General features: G+C 45.1%; 1 protein-coding gene across 1 annotated transcript in view; it reads left to right on the forward strand.

Moving 5' to 3' along the window:
* Positions 1-1,607: 1,607 nt before the first annotated feature.
* The window catches only part of MIGA2 (mitoguardin 2), a 34,133-nt gene continuing 10,106 nt past the window's right edge, over positions 1,608-25,634 (forward strand). Inside the window, 13 exon segments of the mRNA XM_044268578.1 lie at positions 1,608-1,802; positions 6,808-7,024; positions 9,290-9,439; positions 9,442-9,499; positions 12,317-12,438; positions 14,139-14,253; positions 14,468-14,598; positions 16,933-17,047; positions 18,323-18,423; positions 19,878-19,993; positions 24,479-24,551; positions 24,643-24,729; positions 24,813-24,911. Of these exon segments, the coding sequence (XP_044124513.1) occupies positions 6,929-7,024; positions 9,290-9,439; positions 9,442-9,499; positions 12,317-12,438; positions 14,139-14,253; positions 14,468-14,598; positions 16,933-17,047; positions 18,323-18,423; positions 19,878-19,993; positions 24,479-24,551; positions 24,643-24,729; positions 24,813-24,911 (1,263 nt within the window). The 5' untranslated portion in view covers positions 1,608-1,802; positions 6,808-6,928.

A 25,634-nucleotide genomic window follows, 5' to 3' on the forward strand; every position in this document is an offset into this window, starting at 1 on the left:
GGAGGCACGGAAGCACTACGGAGTGCTTCTGTGGGATTTCTCTCCGTGCCTCCGCACCGCAAAAAAATGGAAGTAGTAGTCACACGTACCTAGCAGCAGTCAAGCATGCCCCCGCCATTCCATTCATCTCTATGGAACTGCCAGAGACAGTCAATTATAGTCCCACAGCAGCAGCGTGCCTGATCCGCTGCCATCCCATTCTCTCAGAGAGCTTGGGAGTCGGGACCCCCGTTCTTGTGATCGGTGGAGGTCTCATACAGATCAGATACTTACCCTGTGGATAGGAAAGAATGGGGTCATTTATCAAACTGGTGTTGCCCATAGCAACCAATACAATTCCACCTTTCATTTTTGACAGCTCCATAAGTTTGTATCTTGAGATCACCCCTTTAAAGGGATTCTGTCACCAGATTTAACCCTATTAAGCTAGCTGACATTAGCTATGTGCTAATGTCAGCTAAACCTAACTCGCCTATTCCTACTTTTATCTATGCCCCCGTTACGCCAGAAATCGTACTTTTATAATATGCTAATTAGCCTCTAGGAGTGGGGGGGGGGCACGTTCCTGCTCCTAGAGGCTCCGTTCTCCCTCCAAGTCCTGATGACGGGGCCAGGCAGTGCTCGCATCTGTCTGCCAGCCCTGTGCTTTGGTGAAATCTTGCGCCGGTCAGTATTCTGCGCAGGCGCGGTGAGGGAAAGACGCTCGCAGGCTGCCAGCTTCCTCACCGCGCCTGCGGCGAAAACTGAACGGCGCGAGATTTCACCAGAGCACAGGGCCGGCAGACAGATGCGAGCGCTGCCTGGCCCTGTCAATCAGGACTTGGAGGGAGAACGGAGCCTCTAGGAGCAGGAACGCGCCCCCCCGCTCCTAGAGGCTAATTAGCATATTATAAAAGTTAGATTTCTGGCGTAACGGGGCATAGATAAAAGTAGGAATAGGCGAGTTAGGTTTAGCTGACATTATCACATCGCTAATGTCAGCTAGCTTAATAGGGTTAAATCTGGTGACAGAATCCCTTTAAAGGGGTGATCTCAAGATACAAACTTATGGGGTCATTTATCAAACTGGTTTAAAGTAGAACTTGTTTAGTTGCCCCTAGCAACCAATCAGATTCCACCTAAGCAGCTAGATTAATAGGGTTAAATCTGGTGACAGAATCCCTTTAAACACCCTCACCGAGCGGTTACTTTTTTCGCTGGGTTATTTTGTGACACTTTTATACCTTCCATATCCAATAATTGTTCCGCTGTCACATTTATATTATAAGCAAAAGCCCAGACCTCAGTGAATCAGACTAATCCTAAATCCATCAGGTCAGTGCCTGTGCCCAAGATTAGAGGTCACCACCAGACTCCCCGAAGAGTCCTCTCTCTCTCTCCCACGCTGCTGCAGCCCTTTTAATTGCGGACACGCCCCCTTTTCTCTTAGCAGCGGCTAAACCAATTAGAGAGCGCAGCGACCAGGAAGCCTGTGTACACACATAGTCCCATGCAACCCATCCCTGTTTGAGGCAGAATATGCGCCCTTCTGATTGGTTACCAGGAGGACAGGGGCGGGCAGCGACGTTGGCGATTGGACGAAAGCTCAGCTGCTCTGGCCTCAGGGTTTGGCTGCGCTGTGCTGGAGGAGAAGCTGCCCTTCTGGAGGCAGGAAGCGGGGAGTGCGGAGCGGAGGCGCCGGGGGCTGCAGACGGAATACCCGGGGAGCAAAGTGACAGAAGGCTGGGCTGTGCTGCTGCTGCTGGGGTACTGTACACAGCGCTGTACTGCTTATTACCATATCATGTGCATTACTATTAGGGGTAATTATTATGTATCATTAGTCTTTATTCTGTATTATTATTATTATGATGCTTTTTTATGAATTTAGTTATATTTTATGTATTGTCATTTTTATATATATTATTTTTAGATTAGACTTAGATTGTAAGTCTAGTCATTATTCATGTTTTTTTATATATTAGTCATTGTGTACTTTTATATATTACTTTAGATTTTATGTATTAACATTTTATCATTTTAATGTAGTATTATTATCAGTAATTATGTATTATAATTTCTATTCTTATGTTTTAGCCATTTATTACAATGTTATATTTAATGAATTAGTAGTAATTACTATGTATTCTAACTGCTATTATGTATTAGTCATTTATTATAACATTATATTTAATGTATTAGTAGTAATTACTATGTATTATATATTGTTATATTTTATGTATCACCATTTGTCATTTTTCTGTATTATAATTGCTATTAGGGGACGGCTTGCTACACGACGACATGTCGCATGGCGATGCATTTCAGTGGTGCTGACAACGACTTGGATGGATTTTTGGTGACCGTCACATGGCGACACCATTGAAATACATTACATGAAATGTCACGCGACTTTCACGTCGCCATGTAGCCGTACCCTTAGGGGGGGGGTCACAAAATATTCGGACAGAACACCTTTGAATTGATAAAAGTTGAACATGTCCTATTCTTGTCCATTTTGCAGACAATAATGAGCTTTTTTAACAAAGGGAGGCACGTGGTGATCCGCTAACCTCGGAACGTACGTGGCCGGTATGTGCATTTTGCGTTTCGGCAATGTACGGACTGCAGGACGGATACGTTACCTCCTGTCAGTCATTAGTAAAGCCTTGATTACCGGTGACTTTGTGGCTGCCATGTTACAGCAGTAGGTGGTCATGACATTTCTCTCCAGGTACACACGGTATGACCTGTACTTTGACCTGTGATGTGTATGTTCTGCTGCCTGTCAGTGACTGGAATGAGGTGTTATTTACACCCAGTACCAGTGAAAGGCGTGGGCTACACGGCGACTTTTTGTAGCACAACTGATCGATTTAAGGCTACTTTCACACTTGCACGAGGAGGGTCCGGCAGGGGCAGTTTAATTCTGTTTGGCGTGCCGCGGCCGGACCGCCGGCCCATCCCCATTATAGTGACTGGGGCCAGAGCGGACTTCCGGCGGCACACTTGGGCTAGCGTTAGTACGGGTCCGGCAGGCTGGTGGTCCCCTGCCGGACCCTTCTAGCGCAAGTGTGAAAGTAGCCTTAACTATTGAACTCCAGCTGCCGTCCAAATAAACACATTCAGGTGAATGCAATCTTGCGGACTGCGCCTGTCATTCAATAGTTAAAATCGATCAGTCGCGCTACAAAAAGTCGCCGTGTAGCCCAGGCCTAATGGAACTGTTATGGCTCATGCACATGACCGTATGTATTTTGAGGTCCGCAAAAAACGAATCTGCAAAAGATACGGATGACGTCCGTGTGCATTCCGTATTTTGCGGAACAGAGCAGCTGGCCCCTGATAGTACTGTTCTATCCTTGTCCGTAATGCGGACAATAATAGGACATGTTCTATTTTTTTGCAGAACGGAAATACGAACGTATGGAAACGGAATGCACACAGAGTAACTTCAGTTTTTCCGTATACGGTCCGAAAAAAAAAACGGACATGGAAAGAAAATATGTTCGTGTGCATGAGCCCTTAAGGGCGTATTAGACGGGGTGTTGGGAGGGAAGCGTTCCTTCCTGGCGATCGCCTGCTCGCTTACTGAGTAGACCACTGCTATTACATACAGCAATCTCCTCCACAGCATGGGAAGGAGCGATCGCTATCCCATGTTATAAAGTGGTTTGCCAGCGACAGATCGTGGTGTTTAATCACTGTAAATGATAATTTTTTTTAACATGTCAAAAGATTTGGATCGCCCTATGTTCGAGGAATTGGGTAATTGGCAGGCAGTATTATCTGCCGAAAAATTAGGCGGTGTAATTTAGTTACATAATGGATCAGTACAAACACCTGACAGTACAATAAGGATATTACAAGTTAGCAAGTAGCACTTTATTTGTATAGAGCAGGGGTAGGCAAGCTCTAGCATCCAGCTGTTGGTAAACTACAACTCCCAGCATGCATAATTGCTCTGCTCTTCTCAGAACTCCCATAGAAATGAATGGAGCATGCTGGGAATGGTAGTTTCACAACAGCTGGCGTGCTGGAAGTTGCTGTCCCCTGGTATAGAGTATAAGGGTCCATTCACACGTCCGTAGTGTATTGCGGATCCGCAATACTCCCGGCCGGCACCCCCCATAGGACTGCCTATTCTTGTCCACGATTGCAGACAAGAATAGGACATGTTCTATTTTTTTGCGGAGCCGCGGCCTGGAAGTTCGGGGCCGCTCTCCGGAAATGCGGATGCGGAGAACACATAGTGTGCTCTGCGCATCCATTCCTGCCCCATTGAGATCGAATGGCTCCGCACCCGTTCCCGATATTGCGAAATGGATGCAGACCCATTTGCGGACGTGTGAATGGACTCTAATGTGACTGGTTTGGTTCATGTGATCAGACTAGTCAGGTGATCAGCCCAATTTTACTCTGAGTCTGGTTTTCATTGATCAGTCACGGTATTTGTGGCACCAATGGGCTCTAGGCCTTGACCTCATTTTATGACCCCTGGATTGTAGGTATGGACGGGTTCCCCACAACAGTCACTCTATTAAAAGCTATATTCACCTCCGCAACCATTTTTTTATGGCTCCAGTCAGGCCAAGTTTACATCACAGTTACATCAGAAGAACAAAAAAAAAAAAAAAAGGATCCTTTTTTTTTTGCATCCGTTATGCTCATTTAGCATCCTTATTTGTCAGTTCTAAGATCCGTTATTTTAGACGGGAGAAAAAAAATCCAAAACGGGTGCAAAATAAAAGATCATTTTGACAGATCGGTGATGTGAACCCGGCCTTATAGGTTTTAATAAAAAATAAATCTTACTATTTGTGCATAGGTGCTGTAGAAACCAATCTCCACGGTACAAGGTGACAAATCCTGTGCTGTGAAATTTTGCAGCCTCGTCAGTTCTTCTATTTGTCACATACTTTATGCTATAGTATAAGCAGTAGAGGACGTATAGAAAGGAATGCGACTACAAGATCCGACTACACAGCATGTGTTGTCTGTTACCATGGAGACACAGACTGCATAATAACTGTAGAAATAAAACAGTGGGAGTCTTTTTTTTAACCTCCTAAGGACCCTGGGATTTTCTATTTTTGCATTTTAGTTTTTCGCTCCCCGCATTCCCATAGTCCTAACTTTTTTTATTTTTCCATTCACATAGCCTTACGAGGGCTTATTTTTTGCTGGACAAGTTGTACTTTCTAATGGCACCATTTACGGTTGCATACGATGTAGTAGGGAGCGGGAAAAAAATTCCAAATGGGGTAGAATTAGGAAAGAATGCAATTGTGATAAAGGTTTTTATTTTGTATTTTTTTACACTGTACACTATACGGTAAAATTGATCTGTTATCTTCATTCTCCAGGTCAGTACGGTTCCAATGATACCACATTTGTATAATTTTTCTTGCGTTTTAATACAGATTTTTATTTATTTTTTAAACCTTTGAGGATTTTTTTTTTTTCATAACCATATTCTGGCCCCTATAACTTTTTTTGGAGCTATGTGTACGGGGCTGTGTGAGGGCTCATTTTTTGTGGGACGATCTGTTCTTTTCAGTGATACCAATTTTAAGTGTGTGCAATTTTTTGATCATTTTTCATAAAAAAAATTATTGGGTAGTTGAAGTGACAAAAAATGGCAAATTGGCTGTTTTAATTTTTTTCCCCGCTACGTCACTTGCCGTATGCCATTAATATTGTTATATTTTAATAGTATAGGCATTTTCGCATGCGGCGATGCCCATGTTTATTTTTTTTATTTATTGGTTAAGTATTTTTATTTTAAGGAAAGGGGGGTGATTTGAACTTTTAGGTTTTTTAAATTTATTTTTTATATTTGTAAAAACCTTTTTTTTATATTATTTTTTACTTTTTTTTAAAGTCACCTTGGGTGACAATAACTTGCAATTATTCGATTGCCAATAGTATACTATCCAGTGATGGCTAAATAGCCATCATTGAAGACTTCATTTGCACTATATCAATACAAGGCTGCCACCTAGTGGCCTGTATTGATATATACATCTAATTTACTCTGAAGCCGGCTTGAGGCTTCGGTCAATTAGCTCAAGGTAACAGGTTCCCCGAACACAGCCGGGGAACGCTGTTACCGGACTAGAAGCAAGCGACCTCCGGTTCCGGTCTGCGCAGATGCCGTAGTCACATTTGACCACACCATCTGAAAGGTAAGATGTATGTGATCAGCCTTATGGCTGATCGCATATACATGCTGCAGGTCTCTGCTATTTAGGGATCGGACATATGCCGCGGGCGCCATGTTTAGGGATCGGATCCATGACGTACAGCTGGGTCCTTAAAGGGTTAATAAACACCTATTGCAAGATTGCTTAATTTTTCATTTTATATGCATTAAGATAGCAGGAAAAAAAAATGTGTCTGCAAAATATTTTTGGGGGACAAGAAGCTTGTCAGGGTGCAGATCACATTTCGGGTACACTGGTATGGGTATTAGAATGTAGTGGTGACCCCATAGAAATGAATGGGGTCGCTGCACAAGTCACACATGTGCTGTAACTGTAACCCCTGAATTGAAAAACATCTAACACTGCTGGATTTTTTAGCGATTCAGGGGTTGCAGTCGCGGCACGCAGGCGACTTATGCTGCGACCCGTGTAGCCCTATTCTTGTAGCATCTCTAGTGGGGGAATACTCCTTTAACCTTATAGTGGCAGCGCTGGCGACATGTCACTGTCTCTGAACATATTCGTCATGTTTGTCCGAGATCTTAATCTACTGTGTATAAGGCAATGAACACCATGTCACACTCGCTGTATGATAATCTTATCTTTTCACCTGACTCTCCAGGATCTACTTGGAAGATGGGACATCGGTGTGGCGAGAGCTTCGTATCTGATGAAGGACGGAAGATTTTAGTATCTGAAGTGAAGTAGATTGTTCTGCGATCATCTGCTTCTTTTTCATCATCATGGCATTCCAAAAGGCGGAGGGCATGTCCATTATCCAGGCTTTGGCTATGACCGTGGCAGAGATACCCGTGTTCTTGTACACAACCTTTGGACAGGTAAATACAAACTCTTATCACGGTCATGTCAGGAAGCGCTTATAGGTCGGTGTGATCAGTGAATCCTGCTGGGTTTGAGCTCTGATGTTATACTTTCATCAGTGACAGGAAAACTAAAGGCCCCTTTTACACTGCTCAGTTGAAGTATTCCTTCCCGGCAATCGCCTGCTCATCAGTGAAGGAGACCACTCTTATTACAGCGGTCTCCTCCATAGTATGGGGAGGAGTGATCACTGATGACATCGCTTGTTCTCATACAGAATCACGATCTGCTGCCAGCAAATGATAATTTACGTGACCACACAAAGAATCCTATTACCTGAGGAACGAGCGTTTCGGTCATTCATCAGGAAATCGGCGGCACCTTTACACTGGCACATTATTGCTAACGAGCGTTCATAGTGATAATCTGCCAGAATATCTGGCAGTCTAAAGAGACCTAAAGACTTTGGTAAAGGACCTTTTCCATGGGGTGAAAAACATTTGTTTCCAATACCCCTGTGTAAAAGTGCTCCGAGATCGAACGATAAATCACTTACTTGTCGTTGATCTCATCTTTTGTCAGCAACACATTCCCTCGAGACAATGAAGTTAACTAGGAGAAAAGGGGACAGCGAATGATTGCATGTTCATACAAACCCATTCAAACAAGTTCCAGTAGGCGATTTGTTAAGGCCGTATTACACAGCCCGATGTGGCAGACGATTGTCGGGAGGGAAGCGCCCCCTCCCGGCAATCGCCTGCTCGCTGGCGGAGGAGACTGCTGCTATTACATGCAGCGATCACCTCTGCAGCATGGGGAGGAGCGATCGCTATGCCATCGCTCATCCCCATGCTGTATAGAGGTTTGCTGGCACCAGACGCCACAATCTGCCGCCTGCGAAAGATTATTTGGATTGCCTGATGATTGAGCGTTTGCTCATTCATCAGGCAATCGGCGACAGTATTACACTGCGAGATGATCGCTAACAAGTGTTCATACGATGGCTTGTTAGCGATTATCTGCCAAAAAATTGGCAGGTGTAATACAGGCTTTAGAAGCTTGTCAAATATCACCCCGTATCTCGGTGTCTGGGAACGAGGTAAGTGTGAAGTGGGGGGTATACTGAGGAAAAACTGTTTGTCAGAAATTTGAAGAAATTAAATTAGCTGCAGAAATGTTGCAAGATAAAAGTGAAGTTTAAGGCCACATTCACACGACCGCGGGACGGTCATGCCCATTTTGCGGACGGCAGATCTGCAAAACGGGGGGACTGGCCGTGTGCAACCCGCCTCGCCGTGTTGGCCCATTGACTTCGATGTGGGGAGCACACAGCCGGTGCCGGTGTTTTGTGGATCCTCGGTTTGGGGTTCACAAAACAGGCATGGCCTTCGCATCGTGTGAATGTGGCCGTACTACGCTGTTACATCACCTGCCACTCCACCGTCGATGCACTGCTGGTCCTTGCCCCCCGCCATGTATCTGCCGTACATCCATGTGACCACTGCAGTCAATCATTGGCTACATGCAGGCTTTAATGCTGGGGCGAGTGCTGGCTGCAGCAGTCACATGGATGTACGGCACGTCCTCAGGAAGGTAATAATCAGTGGATAACAATGTATTTTCTTTATCTTATCAAATTTCCTGCAGCTATTTTAGCCTCTTAAACTGTTGGACCAACCCTTTACCTGCACCCACACCTGAGCAGAGTCTGATGTTGGTGTAAAGCCCCTTAGGCTACTTTCACATTAGCGTTTATTGCAAATCCGTCATGGATCTGCAAAAAAACGCTTCCGTTACAATAATACAACCGCCTGCATCCGTCATGAACGGATCCCGTTGTATTACGTCTTCTGTAGCCATGACGGATCCGTCTTGAACACCATTGAAAGTCAATGGGGGACGGATCCGTTTTCTATTGTGCCAGATTGTGTCAGAGAAAACGGATCCGTCCCCATTGACTTACACTGTGTGCCAGGACGGATCCATTTGGCTCCACTTCGTCAGGCGGACAGCAAAACTCTGCAGGCAGCCTCCAGAGCGGAATGGAGACTGAACAGAGGCAAACTGATGCATTCTGAGTGGATCCTTTTCCATTCAGAATGCATTAGGGCAAAACTGATCAGTTTTTGGACCGCGTGTGAGAGCCCTGAACGGATCTCAGAAACGGAAAGCCAAAACGCCAGTGTGAAAGTAGCCTTACTGATTGTATAGTATGTACTGTAGTTACCCTCTGCTATAAAACTGCACCGGTTTGTTTAGCTTGTCTTTTCAATCCGTTTCAGAACACGTTCTCCCAGCTCAGGTTGTCACCAGGGCTCCGCAAAGTCCTATTTGCCACTGCGCTGGGCACTGTGGCCTTAGCTCTTGCTGCTCACCAGCTGAAAAGACGGAAGCACAAGAAAAAACAGATAACGGCAGGTGGTGAAAACCTAAGCCAGGAGTGGTCCCTCCTGTTATGTTACCCGTAAGACGCTCCTCTTGTGTAAAGAAAGGTAAGTGCCGATCGTGGACAAAGGTTACTACTGGTGTTTCTAATATTAACTCGCGTCCCATTAAAAGTTCTTTTGACATTCTGGGTTATCTGATGTTTGTAGTTCATCTCACAACTGGGAAGCGGAGTGAAGTTTATTGTTAAAGTGGCCATATATAGTAGTCTAGGTGAAATTTAACAACGAACGATCGTTATGACAGACCGCTATCGTCTGAAAAGAAGTTGTCCTTGTTTAAAGGGGTGGTCCGGTTTCCGATATTGATGACCTATCCTCAGGATAGGTCATCGATATCACAGTGGCGGGGGTCCAACTCCCAGCATCCTCACCGACTAGCTGTTTGAAGAGACTGCAGCGCTGTTTACTTGCTCGCTGTCAGCCTCAGGATAGGTAATCAAAATCAGATTTGTATGATTCTGCCTTGATCAGGTGTTTTCTGCTTGTCCTGGGGTGGGGGAACCTTTGGCTACGGGTACTGAGGTGAAGTAACAATACAGCACAGCAGTTTCTTGTTAAATGTTATATTTTTATTATTTTGTCTTTTCTTTAGCGTTATAATGCACATGTCACGTGTACACTCCTACAAGACACTGTTGTACAATTGATGCTAGACTTTGTACTGAGACTGTCATTATTGATTGCTTTGTGTGTTCAATAAAACGAATATAAAAAAAAATATCAGATTTGTGGGGGTACAACTCCCGGCACCCCTGTCGACGAGCTGTCTGAAGAGACTGCAGCTCTGGTATGAGCGATTCGCTTTCTTCACTGCTCAACATTGCAACGCCGAGCAATGTAATTACCGCTTTTCCGTCACTTCAATGGGAAGGAGCAATTGTAGTTACACTCCGTCCTATTCAAGTCAATGGGACGGAGGAGCTGCTTCCCGCTGCGATGCCAACAGCGAGCAAGTAAACGACGCTGCAGTCTCTTCAAACACCTGGTCAGCGAGGGTCCTGGGAGTCAGACCCCCGCCACTGTGATATTAATGACCTATCCTGAGGACAGCCCATCAATATTGGAAACCGGACAACCCCTTTAATATTTTCTTCCAATAGTCGGAAAGGCCTTTTGTTCAATAAAAGATCATTCATGGACAAAAGATCTTTTTGTAACGGCCAATATGGACTAAAAGGTGTATGGCCGATCGTTCAACAGATGTTTATTTGTTCAGCTGCTGTTCAACCATCAACCAGCTTATATCTAATATGTATGGCCACCTTAAAGGAGTTTTCTCATCACCGACAATGGGGGCATATCGCTAGGATATGCCCCCATTGTCTTATTAGTGTGGGACTCACCGCTGGGACACGCACCCACAAGGTGGTGGCTGGAGGACTCCAGTCCGACCACCACCATCAAGCGCTCTCCCCATAGAAGTGAATGGGAGTGCACCGCGCATGATCTGCCGCCGCTCCCAATTACTTCTATGGGCCCGACGGAAATAGCAGAGTCAGTGCTCGGCTATTTTCATCAGCCTCGTAGAAAATTAATGGAGGGTGGCTGCGCATTCGCAGTGCACCCTCCAACACTTTCGGGGGTTCCGTTCTCGATATAGGTGCGGGTCCTAGAGTTGCAACCTGCACCTATAAAACAATGGGGGGAACCCTAAATAACACAGTATATGGAAATTATATATACCTGAAAGGTGACATGTGTTATAACTTGTATCTGTAGTCACTTGGTTTTGGAGTGATCTGAGCACAAGCTACGAATCCTGCACGTTTCTTACGTTGGTACACAGCGGGCACTACGGCTACACTGTTAGCCCTGGAATATGACAGAATTTTGTATCCACCGGAGAACGCTCCCTTTTTGTAGCGCAGTATGGCTGATATCTGTTATCTTCATATTTATATCTCATTTAGCCATACAAAAATCAATTTCATTCACTTTGGCTGCATGTTGCCTCCTATGGGAACCTCTTCCCCTCCCCTGAGATGGTCGTAATCTGAATTTATGGTTTGCTCAAGTGATAACATGAGCAGAGGAACTGACTGCTGTGATGGGAAATGGGCAGCATTCTCCAGTTCTAATGTGACACCAGTGACGGGGGCAGCTGGATAGGGTGCGGTGCCCTCCCCAGGCCTCACAATTCTTCCCCAGTGGGAAAACAATGAAGGGGTCAGAGCTGTAAACTGGTGGTGTGCTTCTGTCATTCATAGAATTGGGGCTCATGCACACAGCCATTGAGTGGGCCCACAATACACGGGACACCGGCCGTGTGCATTCCGCATCAGATGCGGACCCATTCACTTGAATGGGTCCACAAATCGGGAGATGCAGTGCGGAACGGAACCACGAAATGGAAGCACTATGGAATGATTTTGTGGGCTTCCGTTCCGCAAAAAGATAGATGTTGTCCCATCTTTTTGCGGAACGGACGGATCGCGGACCCCATTCAAGTGAATGGGGTCGCGATCCGCATTGCGGATCCCAATTTGCGGTCTGTGGCACGGACAGAACTCGTTCGTGTGCAAGTGGCCTAACCGATGAGAAATCAGTAATTGCACTGGGGAAAATCTCCTGCACCAGAGAAAACACATGATCACACTTACCTCCATTTTTTATGAACCCCACTTCCCCATTCTGCCCGACGTTCCCCTGATCTGAGTACGTTGCAAGATCTGTGACTCCTCAAGGCCAGAAAGGAATGGGGAGAGGGTAAAGCAACAAGCAAAGTAAAAGTTTCTATTGGCAGCTTGTCCAAATATATGCAAGCTGTGGCCAGGTTCTGTCTTATCAGAAAGGACTGCCTTCCATTCGTACAAGTGGTGCTTCTCGTATGTCCCATGGTCCTTTGTTCCCATCTCCTTCTAGGACACTCTCGCAGGGTGCAAAGTCCTAGCGGCAAAAGCAATGACACACTCAGTGGCATCTCATCTATCGAGCCAAGCAAGCATTCCAGCAAGCACTCGAGCTCCACTCACAGTCTGGCATCGGTAAGCTGTTCTCTTATGCAAAAAGGGAATCCTTTTGATTTAGAAATAAATGATTCATTTGAGGCTGAAGCCTGTGTTAGACTGTCAGATAGATAGTCTGTCAGATCATCGCTCACAATCTAGACTGGTTGTTTGCCGGCGGGAGATGGCGCTATCTAATCATCATCTGCTGCCGGCAAACAACTAGTCAGTATGGGGATGAGCTATGGCAATAGTAATCGTTCCTTCCCATACTGTGGAGGAGATCGCGCTGTCTAATTATGATCTGCTGCCGGCAAACAAGTAGTCAGTTGTACAGTCGCTTAGAATTGAGAAAGCTCGTTGGAAGAAATCTACAGTAAGTCCAGTTGCCTTGATTTATTCTTTACATAGTCAGTATGGGGATGAGCGATGTCATTAGTGATCGTTCCTTCCCATACTGTGGAGGAGATCGCTGCATGTAATAGCAGTGGTCTCCTCCACAAACAAGCAGGAGATATGTAATACATATGTGAACCCGGCCTAAGGCCTAATGCACACGACTGTTGTGTGTTTTGTGGTCCGCAAATCGCGGATCCGCAAAACACGTATGGCGTCCGTGTGCGTTCCGCAATTTGCGGAACGGCACGGACAGCCTTTAATATAACTGCCTATTCTTATCCACAAAGCGCGGACAAGAATAGGACATGTTATTTTTTTTTTTTTTTTTGCGGAGCAACAGATGCGGACAGCACACGGAGTGCTGTCCGCATTTTTGCGGCCCCATTGAAGTAAATCGGTCCGCATCCGAGCCGCCAAAACTGCGGCTCGGATGCGGACCAAAACAATGGCCGTGTGCATGAGGCCTCACACTGTGGATTTTCCCCATGGTGGGACTATTAAAGGATTATCTTATCTTAAGACCTACTGCACACGAACGTGTGCGCCCCATGGTCGTGCTGCGGCCCGCAAAATGCAGGCCGCAATGCACGAGCACAGTCCGTGGGGCAGCCGCAGCAGATTGCAGACCCATTCACTTTAATGGGTCCGCGATCCGGCTGTTCCGCAAAAAGATAGGACATGTTCTATCTTTTTGCAGAACGGAAGTACGGGACGAAACCCTACGGAAGCACTCCGTAGTGCTCCTGTAGGGTTCCGTTCCGCATCTCCCTGGATTTGCGGACCCATTGAAGTGAATAGGTCCGCATCCGTGACCCGTAATAGCCACGGAACGGCGCCCGTGTATTGCGGATCTGCAAATGCGGTCCTCAATACGGCAACGGGAAGCAGGAGGCCTAACAATGCTGGTTTGTATCAGAGGAGCCTTCATTCCCAGGCAAGATGCTTCTCATTTGGGGTTAATACTTGCCCTCTCTGTGTTTAGGGAATGTGTTCCTCGTATCTGGTTCAAAGAGCCCATTAGGGAATTGCCCAAATAGCAGTTCCATATATTAGTAGCTGAATCACTTGCTTTGTTGAGGGGAGTGTTCAACTAATAGGCTGTTCAGGGTTTCAGCACCCATTGGTAGATTACAGGCTGCTGTTTAGGGCTGTGAAACTACAACTCCCAGCAGGCACACTTGCTTGGATGTTGTTGTAACTCCCATAGAATTGAAAGGAGGATTCTGGGAGTTGTAGTTTCAGAATATCTGGAGTGCCGGAGGTTGTCGGGACTAAAAGTACTGTAGATAATAAATGTCCGCAGAGACTCGCATTCACCTTCGTCTTCCTCACTCGGTTAGGTAGTGGCAGTCAACTCTTCTAGCGCAAATCCTACTTCTCTGGCACCGTGGGAGTCCCGAGAGATGGATGAACAGCTAATTGATGACGCCAATGCAGAAAATCTGTACATTCAAGGTAGGACCCTCTGTAATAAATCCATAAAATAAATGACTAAGCAGATTATACGGGGGGCGTCAGTTATAACGGTATCCGAATGTGTTAGCACTATAGGAATGAATAAAACAAAAATCAGTAGTATAATGATCCAAATTTTGGTCAGAGTCGCTTAGTTTCTTTGACAAGATGATGAATTTCTGATGGTTATCCATTGACTATTTGTGCTGCTTAGGAATGGAGCTTTTTGAAGAGGCTCTGCATAAGTGGGAGCGGGCTCTGAATATCGGGCAGAGGTGCAGCTCCAGTACCCCAACCGCTTCGAATAGCGAAATCCACGATGAGACGTCTACAAGCATACTGGAGGTGAGTACTGTGGGGTTTTTTGTGCAGGGGTATAGAGATTTGGTAGCTTTGCGAAGGCACTGACTCAACGCACAAGCTGCTGGGTAGCAAACATTACCGATCAAGGGTCAAGGACCCCGTAGTAAGATTGCGCTTTTTGGCAGTGACTTTAGTGTTGGTTTTATATATGTAAAGACGCTGCTGATGAGCGTTGTGCCGGGTCTGCCTTTGTTACTGATGCCACAATGATTTTAAGCTTATATACGTGTTCTTCTGAATCTCCTAGAAGATAATGGATGCATCTCCTCATGGTGGAGTTGACTTTGAGCTCTGTACTTTCTGTAATGCTTTGGCGATGGGGCCCATACACGGTAGCTGTCCTCCTGACTACCCCATATACATGCATGTATTCATTTTCAGTAGGGAGAGAAGAAAAGATTACTGCCAGGCACCTTTAGGGTGTTCTCGTAATAGGGATTTCAGACCAGGCACCCTCGGGGGTGTTCAGACATTAGGGCAGGGGTCAGCAACCTTCGGCACTCCAGCTATTGTGAAACTACAATTCCCAGCATGCTCCATTCATTTCTTTGATATTTCTTAGAAGAGCAGAGCAAGTGTGCATGCTGGGAGTTGTAGTTTTACAACAGCTGGAGTGCCGGAGGTTGCCTACCCCTGCATTAGGGATTTCGGCATTATTTTGCATGTGTTGAGCAAAGTGTATATACACCCATCAGCTGTAATAATTAAGGCCCCTTTCACACCGGCGAGAATTCCTTGCGGGTGCAATGCGTGAGGTGAACGCATTGCACCCGCACTGAATCTGGACCCATTCACTTCAATGGGGCTGTGCACATGAGCGATGATTTTCACGCATCACTTGTGCGTTGCGTGAAAATCGCAGCATGCTCTATATTGTGCGTTTTTTACGCATAGAAGAGAATGGGGCTGCATGAAAATCGCAAGCAAGTGCGGATGCGGTGCGATTTTTACGCATAGTTGCTAGGTGACGATCGGGATAGGGACCCGATCTTTATTATTTTCCCTTATAACATGGTTATAAAGGAAAATTATAGCATTCTTACTACAGAATGCTAAGTAAATTAGGGATGGAGGGGTTAAAAAAAAAAAAAAAAAAAAAATTTTTAACTTTCCTCATCCACTTGTTCGCGCAGCCCGGCTCGTCTTCTTTCTTCTTTTTTGAGGACCTGGGAGGAAAAGGACCTTTGGTGACGTCACTGTGCTCATCACCATGGTGATGGACCGTGTGATGGACCATGTGATGAGCGCAGTGATGTCACCAAAGGTCCTTTTCTCCCAGGTTCTCAAAGAAGAAGAAAGAAGACAAGCTGGGCTGTGCGAACAAGTGGATGAGGTGAGTTTAATTTTAATTATTTATTTATTTTAACCCCTCCATCCCTAATTTACCTAGAATTCTGTATTAAGAATGCTATTATTTTCCCTTATAACCATGTTATTGTGCTGTATGCAGGAGAAATGAGCAAGTGTAAGGATCTGAATGACAAGGGCCAGATTATGATGAGTACACGACTGGGTCAGAGCATCTCCGAAATGGTAGGACTGGTGGGGCCTTCCCAGTATGCAGTGGTAAAGACCTACCATAAGGTAGGGACTGTATAGCCACATGCCGACCCCTGTAAACTGCCAAGAGTTTATGGTGTTGAATTAGCCTCCATAGTGCCCATATCTCAGTTTGATTGAGTATCTGTGGGATGTGCTGGAAAAATGAAAAATGAGTCTTATCTACTGACACCCGACCTCATGGCTTGAAGGATCTGCTGCAATTGTCTTTGTGCCAGATACCACAGGAATGGGTCAGAACTGTTTTAGTGGCACGAGGGGGTCCCTATACAATATTAGGCAGGTGGTTTTAATGTTATGTATAACCACATGTTGGGTTTATGCATTTGTTTTGGCACTGTCAGCCAGTAATATCCTCAGGATAGGTCATCAATATCTGATCGGTGGGGGTCCAACTCTTGGCATCACTGTTTGAAGAGGAGGCGGCGGCATTCGTACGAGCGCGCCATCCTCTTTAAGATTACACTGCGTGTCCTCTTGGAAATCTTGGTGGCGCAGTGCTTGTTCTACTCACTTAAATGGGATGAGCCCTTGTAATTGCGCTGCTCCTCTGAGACGACGTGCAGTGTAGTCTGGAAGAGGAAGTATTGCTCGTACGAATGCCTTCTCCTCTTCAAAGAGCTGATCGGTGGTGGTGCCAGGAGCCGGACCCCCCAGCGATCAGATATTGATTACTTATCCTGAGGATAGGCCATCCATATTACTGGCTGCACAACCCATTTCATACCAATATCCTTCTCCGTTCTTTTATTTTAGACGTCCCAGAGCAAAGACTTTGCAGAAAAGTTAGAGACCTTGCTGAGCCGTGCCTACAATTTGCAGGAAGAATTTGGAACAAGCATCCCTCCTGATGCCATGCTGATGGATCTGGGTGAGGATGGTATAACAGCTTGTCCCTCTTCAAGTGTTGTACAGTGTGACTGGTGGCCCTAAAATATCATTTGCTCAGGATCGCGGAAAAGGCAATTACACAGGTGAAACTCTAAAAATATAAATATCGTGCAAAGTTAATTTATTTCAGTAATAAAAAATAATATATGAGACTCATTACATGCAAAGCGAGATATTTCAAGCCTTTATTTGTTATAATTTGGATGATTATGGCTTACAGCTTATGAAACCCCAAAGTCACAGTCTCAGGTCCCCTTTGCTCAGGGGGTATGGATTAATTAGCTGACTGGAGTGTGACACTTTAAGCCTAGAATATTGAACCTTTTCACAATATTCAAATTTTAAGCTGCATTAATGCAAATCCTTTTAAGTTGCATTACTGAAATAAATGGACTTTTGCACGATATTCTAATTTTTCGAGTTTCACCTGTGTTAGGGAGTGTTTAGCTAATAGAGGTCTCACCCTTCCATTTAGTAGATACCTGTATGAATTCCAAGGATGGCATGAAGACCCATTGATTGTGTTTTCCCTGTAGCATGGTTCCTCTGCTGTAATAGGTGGACTAAAGACCGCCATACACATTAGTGTACTGTTAGCCAAACCCGCCGACTTTCAGATGTGTATGTGGCGCTCCCGAAAGATGATGTTGGGGGAGAGAAGGATTGAGCGAAGTAATTTCAGCTTTCAATTTCTCCCCTCTCCCCCTTATTGAATACGCAAACATATTCAGCCAAAACGAACGGGGATGCCGGAGTTGGGAGAGAGAGAGCTGTCGACCAAATGGTCGTTCAGCTGACAGCTACTGAATGTGTATGGCAGCCTTTGGGGCTGGTGATTGCCAAAGAATATTTGTACGAAACGTTGCTGAATGGAAACTTTCCCTGCAATCGGCCGACAAACAAGAAAGCACTTCTTTGCTTTTTTTGTGGTCTTAAAAATCTTCTGTTACCAGCAATGCATTGCCTTATGTAAATGGGGATGTGTTGCTGACAGTAACGAAACCGTATGTGCCTGAACATCCATCGTTTGGTGACATACAGTAATGACGAATGGCGCTGAGTGCCGATCGGTGCCCGTCTAGAAGGAGACTTGGATAGGAGACTGAAAATCTAATAATTGACAAACTAGAATACAAAAAAAATGTCAGTGTGTGGTATCTCGAATCACAATGGAAATATACTAAATTATCAGTGAATTTAGTCATCATACCTTTCATTAAAGCGTGCAATATTTCTTTGTTCTTTTTCCAAACAGAAGGAGTCCTGATGCTCCCGTTACTGGAGGGCAGACGGCAGCTGCAAATGGACGATGAAATAAGCACCATATCCGATGAGTCCTTCTTCTCGGCAGCAGAGGTGACCTATGTTGTAGTGGATGGACGTATCCATTAGTTACATTACAGAACAGGGATGCCCAACCTGCGGCCCCTCCAGCTGTTGCAAAACTACAACTCCCAGCATGCCCGGACAGCCTACAGCAGGGCATGATGGGAGCTGTAGTTTTACAACAGCTGAAGGGCCGCAGGTTGAGCATCCCTGTTGCAGAACGTTTCTGCTCGATCCTAAGCTGCTCACTTCTGACTCAGAGGTGTACCTCTGGCAGATTGCACATTATGTACTATTATTTTTTATTTTCTTTTATGTGGGAGCCTGTGAGCGGTGTGAATACAATCTAAGGGTCCGGGTATTTATGCTAAGCCCATTTTGAAGGGGCTCTGTGTTTATAGAGCCCCCTCCTGCTACACTGGGACCTGGATGAGAATGCTGTGTTATACGCTCCCTTAGTTTCAAATGGACTGGGACTGCCAGGTTGGCATATCGTGGAAAGGCAAAGGAGCTGGAATCACTGCATTAATAAAATAAATGCCTGGTGTAAACTAGTAGGGCGCCAGTGGAGAAATTACCGCCAGTTTCCTCTCTGCTTCTCCACTGGCTCTACGTCATTTTAATGTCATGGGACACGGGGATACTTCTCTCTGTCCTCGTCCAAAACATATTACCCTAGAAGCTTCCTTTTTTCTTTTACTTGCGTGCGTATGGCCCAAGGCATTGGTACAAGAGGTTGACAATTGCATGTATTATCCAGCTCACCTCCTTGGCCTTTGTTCTCCCGTGTGTCCAGTAACCTTTGGGTGTGTCCCAGTATAGCAGAAATAAGTGAAAAAATGGTTTCGGCACTAAAGATGTAGTCCAATAAAAACTTCTTCTTTATTGCAACTTATGTACATCAGCAGACACCACCACGAAGCATGCGGTAATCATTGACGCATTTCGGACAATCTGTCCTTAGTCGTAACTGCTGATGTACATAAGTTGCAATAAAGAAGAAGTTTTTATTGGACTACAACTTTAGTGTTGACAATTGCACAATGAAAACCTTACCGTATAGACGCCAGCCCCAAGGATATGTTTTAGCCAACACATACATTAAACATGATTCACACAAGAGGAAGCTTCTGTATCTCTCCTTTCTTTCCACCTTCCGACTTAGGATCCACGGCCTCTTTTAGGCTCCCGTCGTATTCCATTACCTATCTGGCAGGACACAACATAAGAGAATATGTATAGAGCAATGCATCTGTTACACAAAACTTGCAAATTCTGAAGTTTGATGGGGTATATACTAGAAACTTAATTGATTTAAGGATTTGTATAAACTAGTAAAAGGAGAAAGTGGAGCCATAGTCCCGGCTGTCATTTTTCAGAGGGTTACTAGAGGCATCGTCTTTGCTCGTTGTCTATGGGGATCTTCATGTCCACATTATTCTTTTGTGTATACGAGTTCTAATGTCGACACATTTGCCTCTCAGCTTTTCGAGTCTATACAGTTGAATGAAGGCCCATTCATACCAGCCAAGCCTGCAGCAGCCTATGAAGAGGCAATGAAGCTGGTTAAATACGGGGAAGTAACCTGCCGGACGGCGAGGTAAGAGTCTTCAACCAAGACTTTGTAGTGTGGAAAAATCTGATGCGGAATCCCTGTATCTACACTGCGGATTCTACACTGCCACAACGCGACTCGCAAGTGACAATTCCACCATGTGAATCTACCCTTCAAGAGGTATTCTAGGATTTTAATATTGACAGCCTCTCCTCAGGATAGGCCATCAATGTCAGATCACCAGTCAGACTAGCTCTGTCAATTTTAGCAGTCGGACCTGTGACCACAGTGCTGCTTTCACTGAAGAGAATGGGAGCAGTGCTGCAGTTAGAAGCTCCATCTACTGCACAAGTTTCATGGCTACTCGTGAACAGCTGATCCTTTGTAGCGGGGGATCTCGGATTCCCACCATTCTGATATTGGTTTCCTATTCTGTGGTTAAACCTTCTGCATTAAAATCCTGGAATACATAGGAGCAGGTCCCAGACGTGGGACCCGCACCTATCTGACATTGATGGTATATCCTAGCGATATCCCACCGTTGTCCCAGATGGGAATACCTTTTTAACCCCTTAGGGACCCATGACGTACCGGTACGGCATGTTTCCCGAGTCCTTAAGGACCCATGACGTACCGGTACGGCATGAGTTTAAATTGAGATTGTGGCGCCCCAGGGGTTAATCCGCACAGGATGCCGGCTGAAATCATTCAGCCGGCATCCTGTCACAACGCCTGGGGGGGTCATGTGACCCCCCCGTATCGGCGATCGCAGCAAACCGCAGGTCAATTCAGACCTGCGGTTTGTTGCTATTTCTGCTGTTTCTGATCGCCGCGGTCCCTGACCGCGGCGATCAGAAACTTTAGTGTGGCACAAATCTATAGTGATCACCCCCCCTGCACCCCTGCATGATTTTAGCCTGGTGGGAGGTGCAGGGGAGGCGGGCGGTGTTGCGGGCGGTGTGGGCGGTGCGGGAGGCGGGCGGTGCGGCAGGCGGGATCGCGATCCCCCGCCCGCCTCCCGCCGAATAATCGTTGGCTTCTAGTGGGTATACCAGGGTGCCAGCACATTGCTGGCACCCTGGTATAAACGGCTGACATCTGTGAATGGATGTCAGCCGTTTAACCCTTTCCATACAGCGGTCCGTACGGACCGCTGTATGGAAAGAGTTAACAGTAAGATGCGGCTCCCTCCCTCTCCCATCGGGGGGCTGCTGTGCCTTTGCAGCCCCCCGATGGGAGAGGGAGAGAGCCCCCAGACAGCCCCCCGAAGCCCCAGTCCTTACCCTTCCCCGTCGGCGAAGTTGTGGCAGACGGGGAAGGTTCCCCTGGCAACAGGACGCCTGCTCAGGCGTCCTGTTGTCCATGGTGCTGAACAGATCTGTGCTGAAAGCATAGATCTGTTCAGTGTAAGTAAAATACAGTACAGAAACATATATAGGTTCTGTACTGTATTATGCAGACACCAGACCCACTGGATCTTCAAGAACCAAGTGGGTCTGGGTCAAAAAAAAGTAAGAAAAAGTGAAAAAAAAGTGAAAATCAAAAAACACATTTATCACTAATTAAAAATGAAAAAAATAAAATTCCCTACACATGTTTGGTATCGCCGCGTCCGTAACGACCTGATCTATAAAACGGTCATGTTACTTTCCCCGCACGGTGAACGCCATAAAAATAAAAACTATGAGAAAATTAAAATTTTGCCCACCTTACTTCCCAAAAAAGGTAATAAAAGTGATCAAAAAAGTCGCATGTACGCCAAAATAGTGCCAATCAAACCGGCATCTCATGCCGCAAAAAATGAGATCCTACCCAAGATTATCGCCCAAAAACTGAAAAAACTATGGCTCTTAGACTATGGAAACACTAAAACATCATTTTTTTTGTTTCAAAAATTAAATCATTGTGTAAAACTTACATAAATAAAAAAAAGTATACATATTAGGTATCTCCGCGTCCGTATGGACCGGCTCTATAAAAATATCACATGAGTTAACCCCTCAGGTGACCACCGTAAAAAAATAGAAATAAAAACGGTTTAAAAAAAGCAATTTTTTGTCATCTTACGTCACAAAAAGTGCAATAGCAAGCGATCAAAAAGTCATATGCACCCCAAAATAGTGCCAATAAGACAGCCATCTCATCCCGCAAAAAATGAGACCCTACATAAGATAATCGCCCAAAAACTGAAAAAACTATGGCTCTTAGACTATGGAGAAACTAAAACTTTTTTTGTTTTAACAATGAAATCATTGTGTAAAACTTACATAAATAAAAAAAAAGTATACATATTAGGTATCGCCGCGTCCGTGAGAACCTGCTCTATAAAATTACCACATGATCTAACCTTTCAGATGAATGTTGTAAATAGCCCAAAAAAAAAACGGTGCCAAAAAAGCTATTTCTTGTTACCTTGCCGCACAAAAAGTGTAATATAGAGCAACCAAAAATCATATGTACCCTAAACTAGTACCAAGAAAACTGCCACCTTATCCTGTAGTTTCTAAAATGGGGTCACTTTTTTGGAGTTTCTACTCTAGGGGTGCATCAGGGGGGCTTCAAATGGGACATGGTGTAAAAAAAACAGTCCAGCAAAATCTGCCTTCCAAAAACCGTATGGCATTCCTTTCCTTCTGCGCCCTGCCGTGTGCCCGTACAGCAGTTTACGACCACATATGGGGTGTTTCTGTAAACTACAGAATTAGGGCCATAAATAATGAGTTTTGTTTGGCTGTTAACCCTTGCTTTGTTACTTGAAAAAATATATTAAAATGGAAAATCTGCCAAAAAAGTGAAATTTTGAAATTGTATCTCTATTTTCCATTATATCTTGTGCAACACCTAAAGGGTTAACAAAGTTTTTAAAATCAGTTTTGAATACCTTGAGGGGTGTAGTTTCTTAGATGGGGTCACTTTTATGGAGTTTCTACTCTAGGGGTGCATCAGGGGGCTTCAAATGGGACATGGTGTCAAAAAACCAGTCCAGCAAAATTTGGCTTACAAAAACCAAACGGCGCACCTTTCCCTCTACGCTCTGCTGTGTGGCCGTACAGTAGTTTACGGCCACATATGGGGTGTTTCTGTAAACGGCAGAGTCAGGGCAATAAAGATACAGTCTTGTTTGGCTGTTAACCCTTGCTTTGTTAGTGGAAAAAATGGGTTAAAATGGAAAATTAGGCAAAAAAATGAAATTCTCAAATTTCATCCCCATTTGCCAATAACTCTTGTGCAACACCTAAAGGGTTAACAAAGTTTGTAAAATCAGTTTTGAATACCTTGAGGGGTGTAGTTTATAGAATGGGGTCATTTTTGGGTGGTTTCTATTATGTAAGCCTCGCAAAGTGACTTCAGAGCTGTAGTGGTCCCTAAAAATTGGGTTTTTGTAAATTTCTGAAAAATTTCAATATTTGCTTCTAAAGTTCTAAACCTTGTAACATCCCCAAAAAATAAAATATCATTCCCAAAATAATTCCAACCTGAAGTAGACATATGGGGAATGTAAAGTCATCACAATTTTTGGGGGTATTACTATGTATTACAGAAGTAGAGAAACTGAAACTTTGAAATTTGCAAATTTTTCCAAATTTTTTGTAAATTAGGTATTTTTTTATGCAAAATTGACTTCATTTTACCAGTGTCATGAAGTACAATATGTGACGAAAAAACAATCTCAGAATGGCCTGGATAAGTCAGTGTTTTAAAGTTATGAGCACTTAAAGGGACACTGGTCAGATTTGCAAAAAATGGCCAAGTCCTTAAGGTGAAATAGGGCTGAGTCCTTAAGGGGTTAATAGTGTTAGGCGAACTTGTGTTTTAAGTTCGGCGTGTAAAGTTTGGGTCCGGGTTATGGATTCTAAATTCCGTTATGGTCCGTGGTAGCGGAATCCATAACGCGATCCTTCGATAACCCGAACTTTAGACGCCGAACTTAAAACACAAGTTCGCTCAACACTACTTTCTAACTGTGGAACGAACAGAACACTTCCATGGTGACCTTCTTTTTGGCTACAGATCCGCCAATTCATGGGCTTCTCTTTTGTCGTCCAAGATGGCCGCGCTGCTTCTCAGACCACCCGATGCACACTTTGCATTCGGTAGTCCAAGACGCTTTCTGCAGCCCTCTGGTTGGCCGGCACTGTTCAGACGGCAGTGCTGGCCAATCGAAGAGCAGGGCTGGACGTGCAGGAAGCGTCTTGGACTACCGAATGCAAAGTGTGCATCGGGTGGTCTGAGAAGCAGCACAGCCATCTTGGATTGCTATGTTATGTACTATGTTACTATGTTAAAAGGAGCCCAGGAATTGGTGGATCTGTAGCTGAAAAGATGAACATTTCATGTCAATTTTTTTTCTTTAAATGACCGGTGATTGGTTGCGGTGGGACAACCGTTCCACTTTTCCTTTGCACCAGCTTCAATACATTTTCCGCATGCTGTTGAGGTAGATGTGTAATTGCAGTGAATTCTTAATATTACTCAATCGTCACCTTCATGTTTGACCACTTTGTGATTTAAGGCATTTTATATTTGTAGGACCGAGCTCTTGGGATGCTACAACGACCAGGACTTCCTGGCGAAACTCCACTGCGTCCGTCAAGCTTTCAAGGTATCTGAACCAACATGTCCTTTCTTAGCTGAAGTACCTTTTTATCCGTGTGAGAGAGGCATAAAAACCCAATGTGGATTTCCAATTGCAGCTGTTACTCCAGGATAAAGGGAATCTGCTATTTTTTGGTGAAGTCGGAAAGCAGATGGTGACGGGACTTATGGTGAAAGCAGAGAAGGTATCGGACCATTGTGCACGTAGGTCAGGTCTATTAGGTCTTGAAAGCTTATTAAGCAAGATCTTTATATTGTGAATCACTAGAACCCCAAGGGATTCATTGAGAACTATCAAGAGATGCTGCTGTACTCTTCAAAGGAGGAGACGTGGCCCACTACACAGAAGGAACTTGAAGGACGTGGGGTAAGGAAAGTTTACTTTTAGTGTCAAACTTTTAAAGGGCCCAGTACAGACTGAGGTTTGCTGTAGTCCCACATGAGGGGTTTAAGGCATTTTGCAGGATTCAAGGGTTAATCCATCCTGGCAAACTGTAGCCTATCGCTGGGATAAACCACCACATACCAATTAGTGGGGTCCAACAGCTGCTCCCCCACCGCTTGCTAAGTGAATTGTCCATGGCGCTCTCTGGAGCACTGCAGCTTCTTCTAAGCTTTTCCATGCAGAACCATGACTGTCTAGGCCTGTGATGGCTAACCTCCGGCACTCCAGCTGTGGTAAAACTACAACTCCCAAGTTGTACACTTGCTTGACTGTTCTCAGAACTCCCTAGAAATGAATGGAGCATGCTGGGAGTCGTAGTTTCACCACGGCTGGAGTGCCGGAGGTCAGCCATCACTGGTCTAGGCAGTGGACAGGTTGTGAACCTTCGGCACTATTCACTTAAAGGGGTTGTCCACTAATTTCCAGACCGCTCAGACTGGTGGGACCCACATTGGTGATCAGGCATAACTGATTCCCGGCGCTTGGTCGCTGGCTCGTTTGCTCCCCGGCCTCTTCCGATTGTCTTGGGTTCCTCCATGTAAACTTTTTGTTTGACGCCGCTGCTCCCCATGCGTCATGTCAAATGTTCTCGATACGCAAGAGGAGCGGATCACCTCTGTGGCCACTGATTGGCTGCAGCAGGCG

This window comes from Bufo gargarizans, chromosome 9 (assembly GCF_014858855.1).
Source record: "Bufo gargarizans isolate SCDJY-AF-19 chromosome 9, ASM1485885v1, whole genome shotgun sequence".
NCBI classification, from domain to species: Eukaryota; Metazoa; Chordata; class Amphibia; order Anura; family Bufonidae; genus Bufo; species Bufo gargarizans.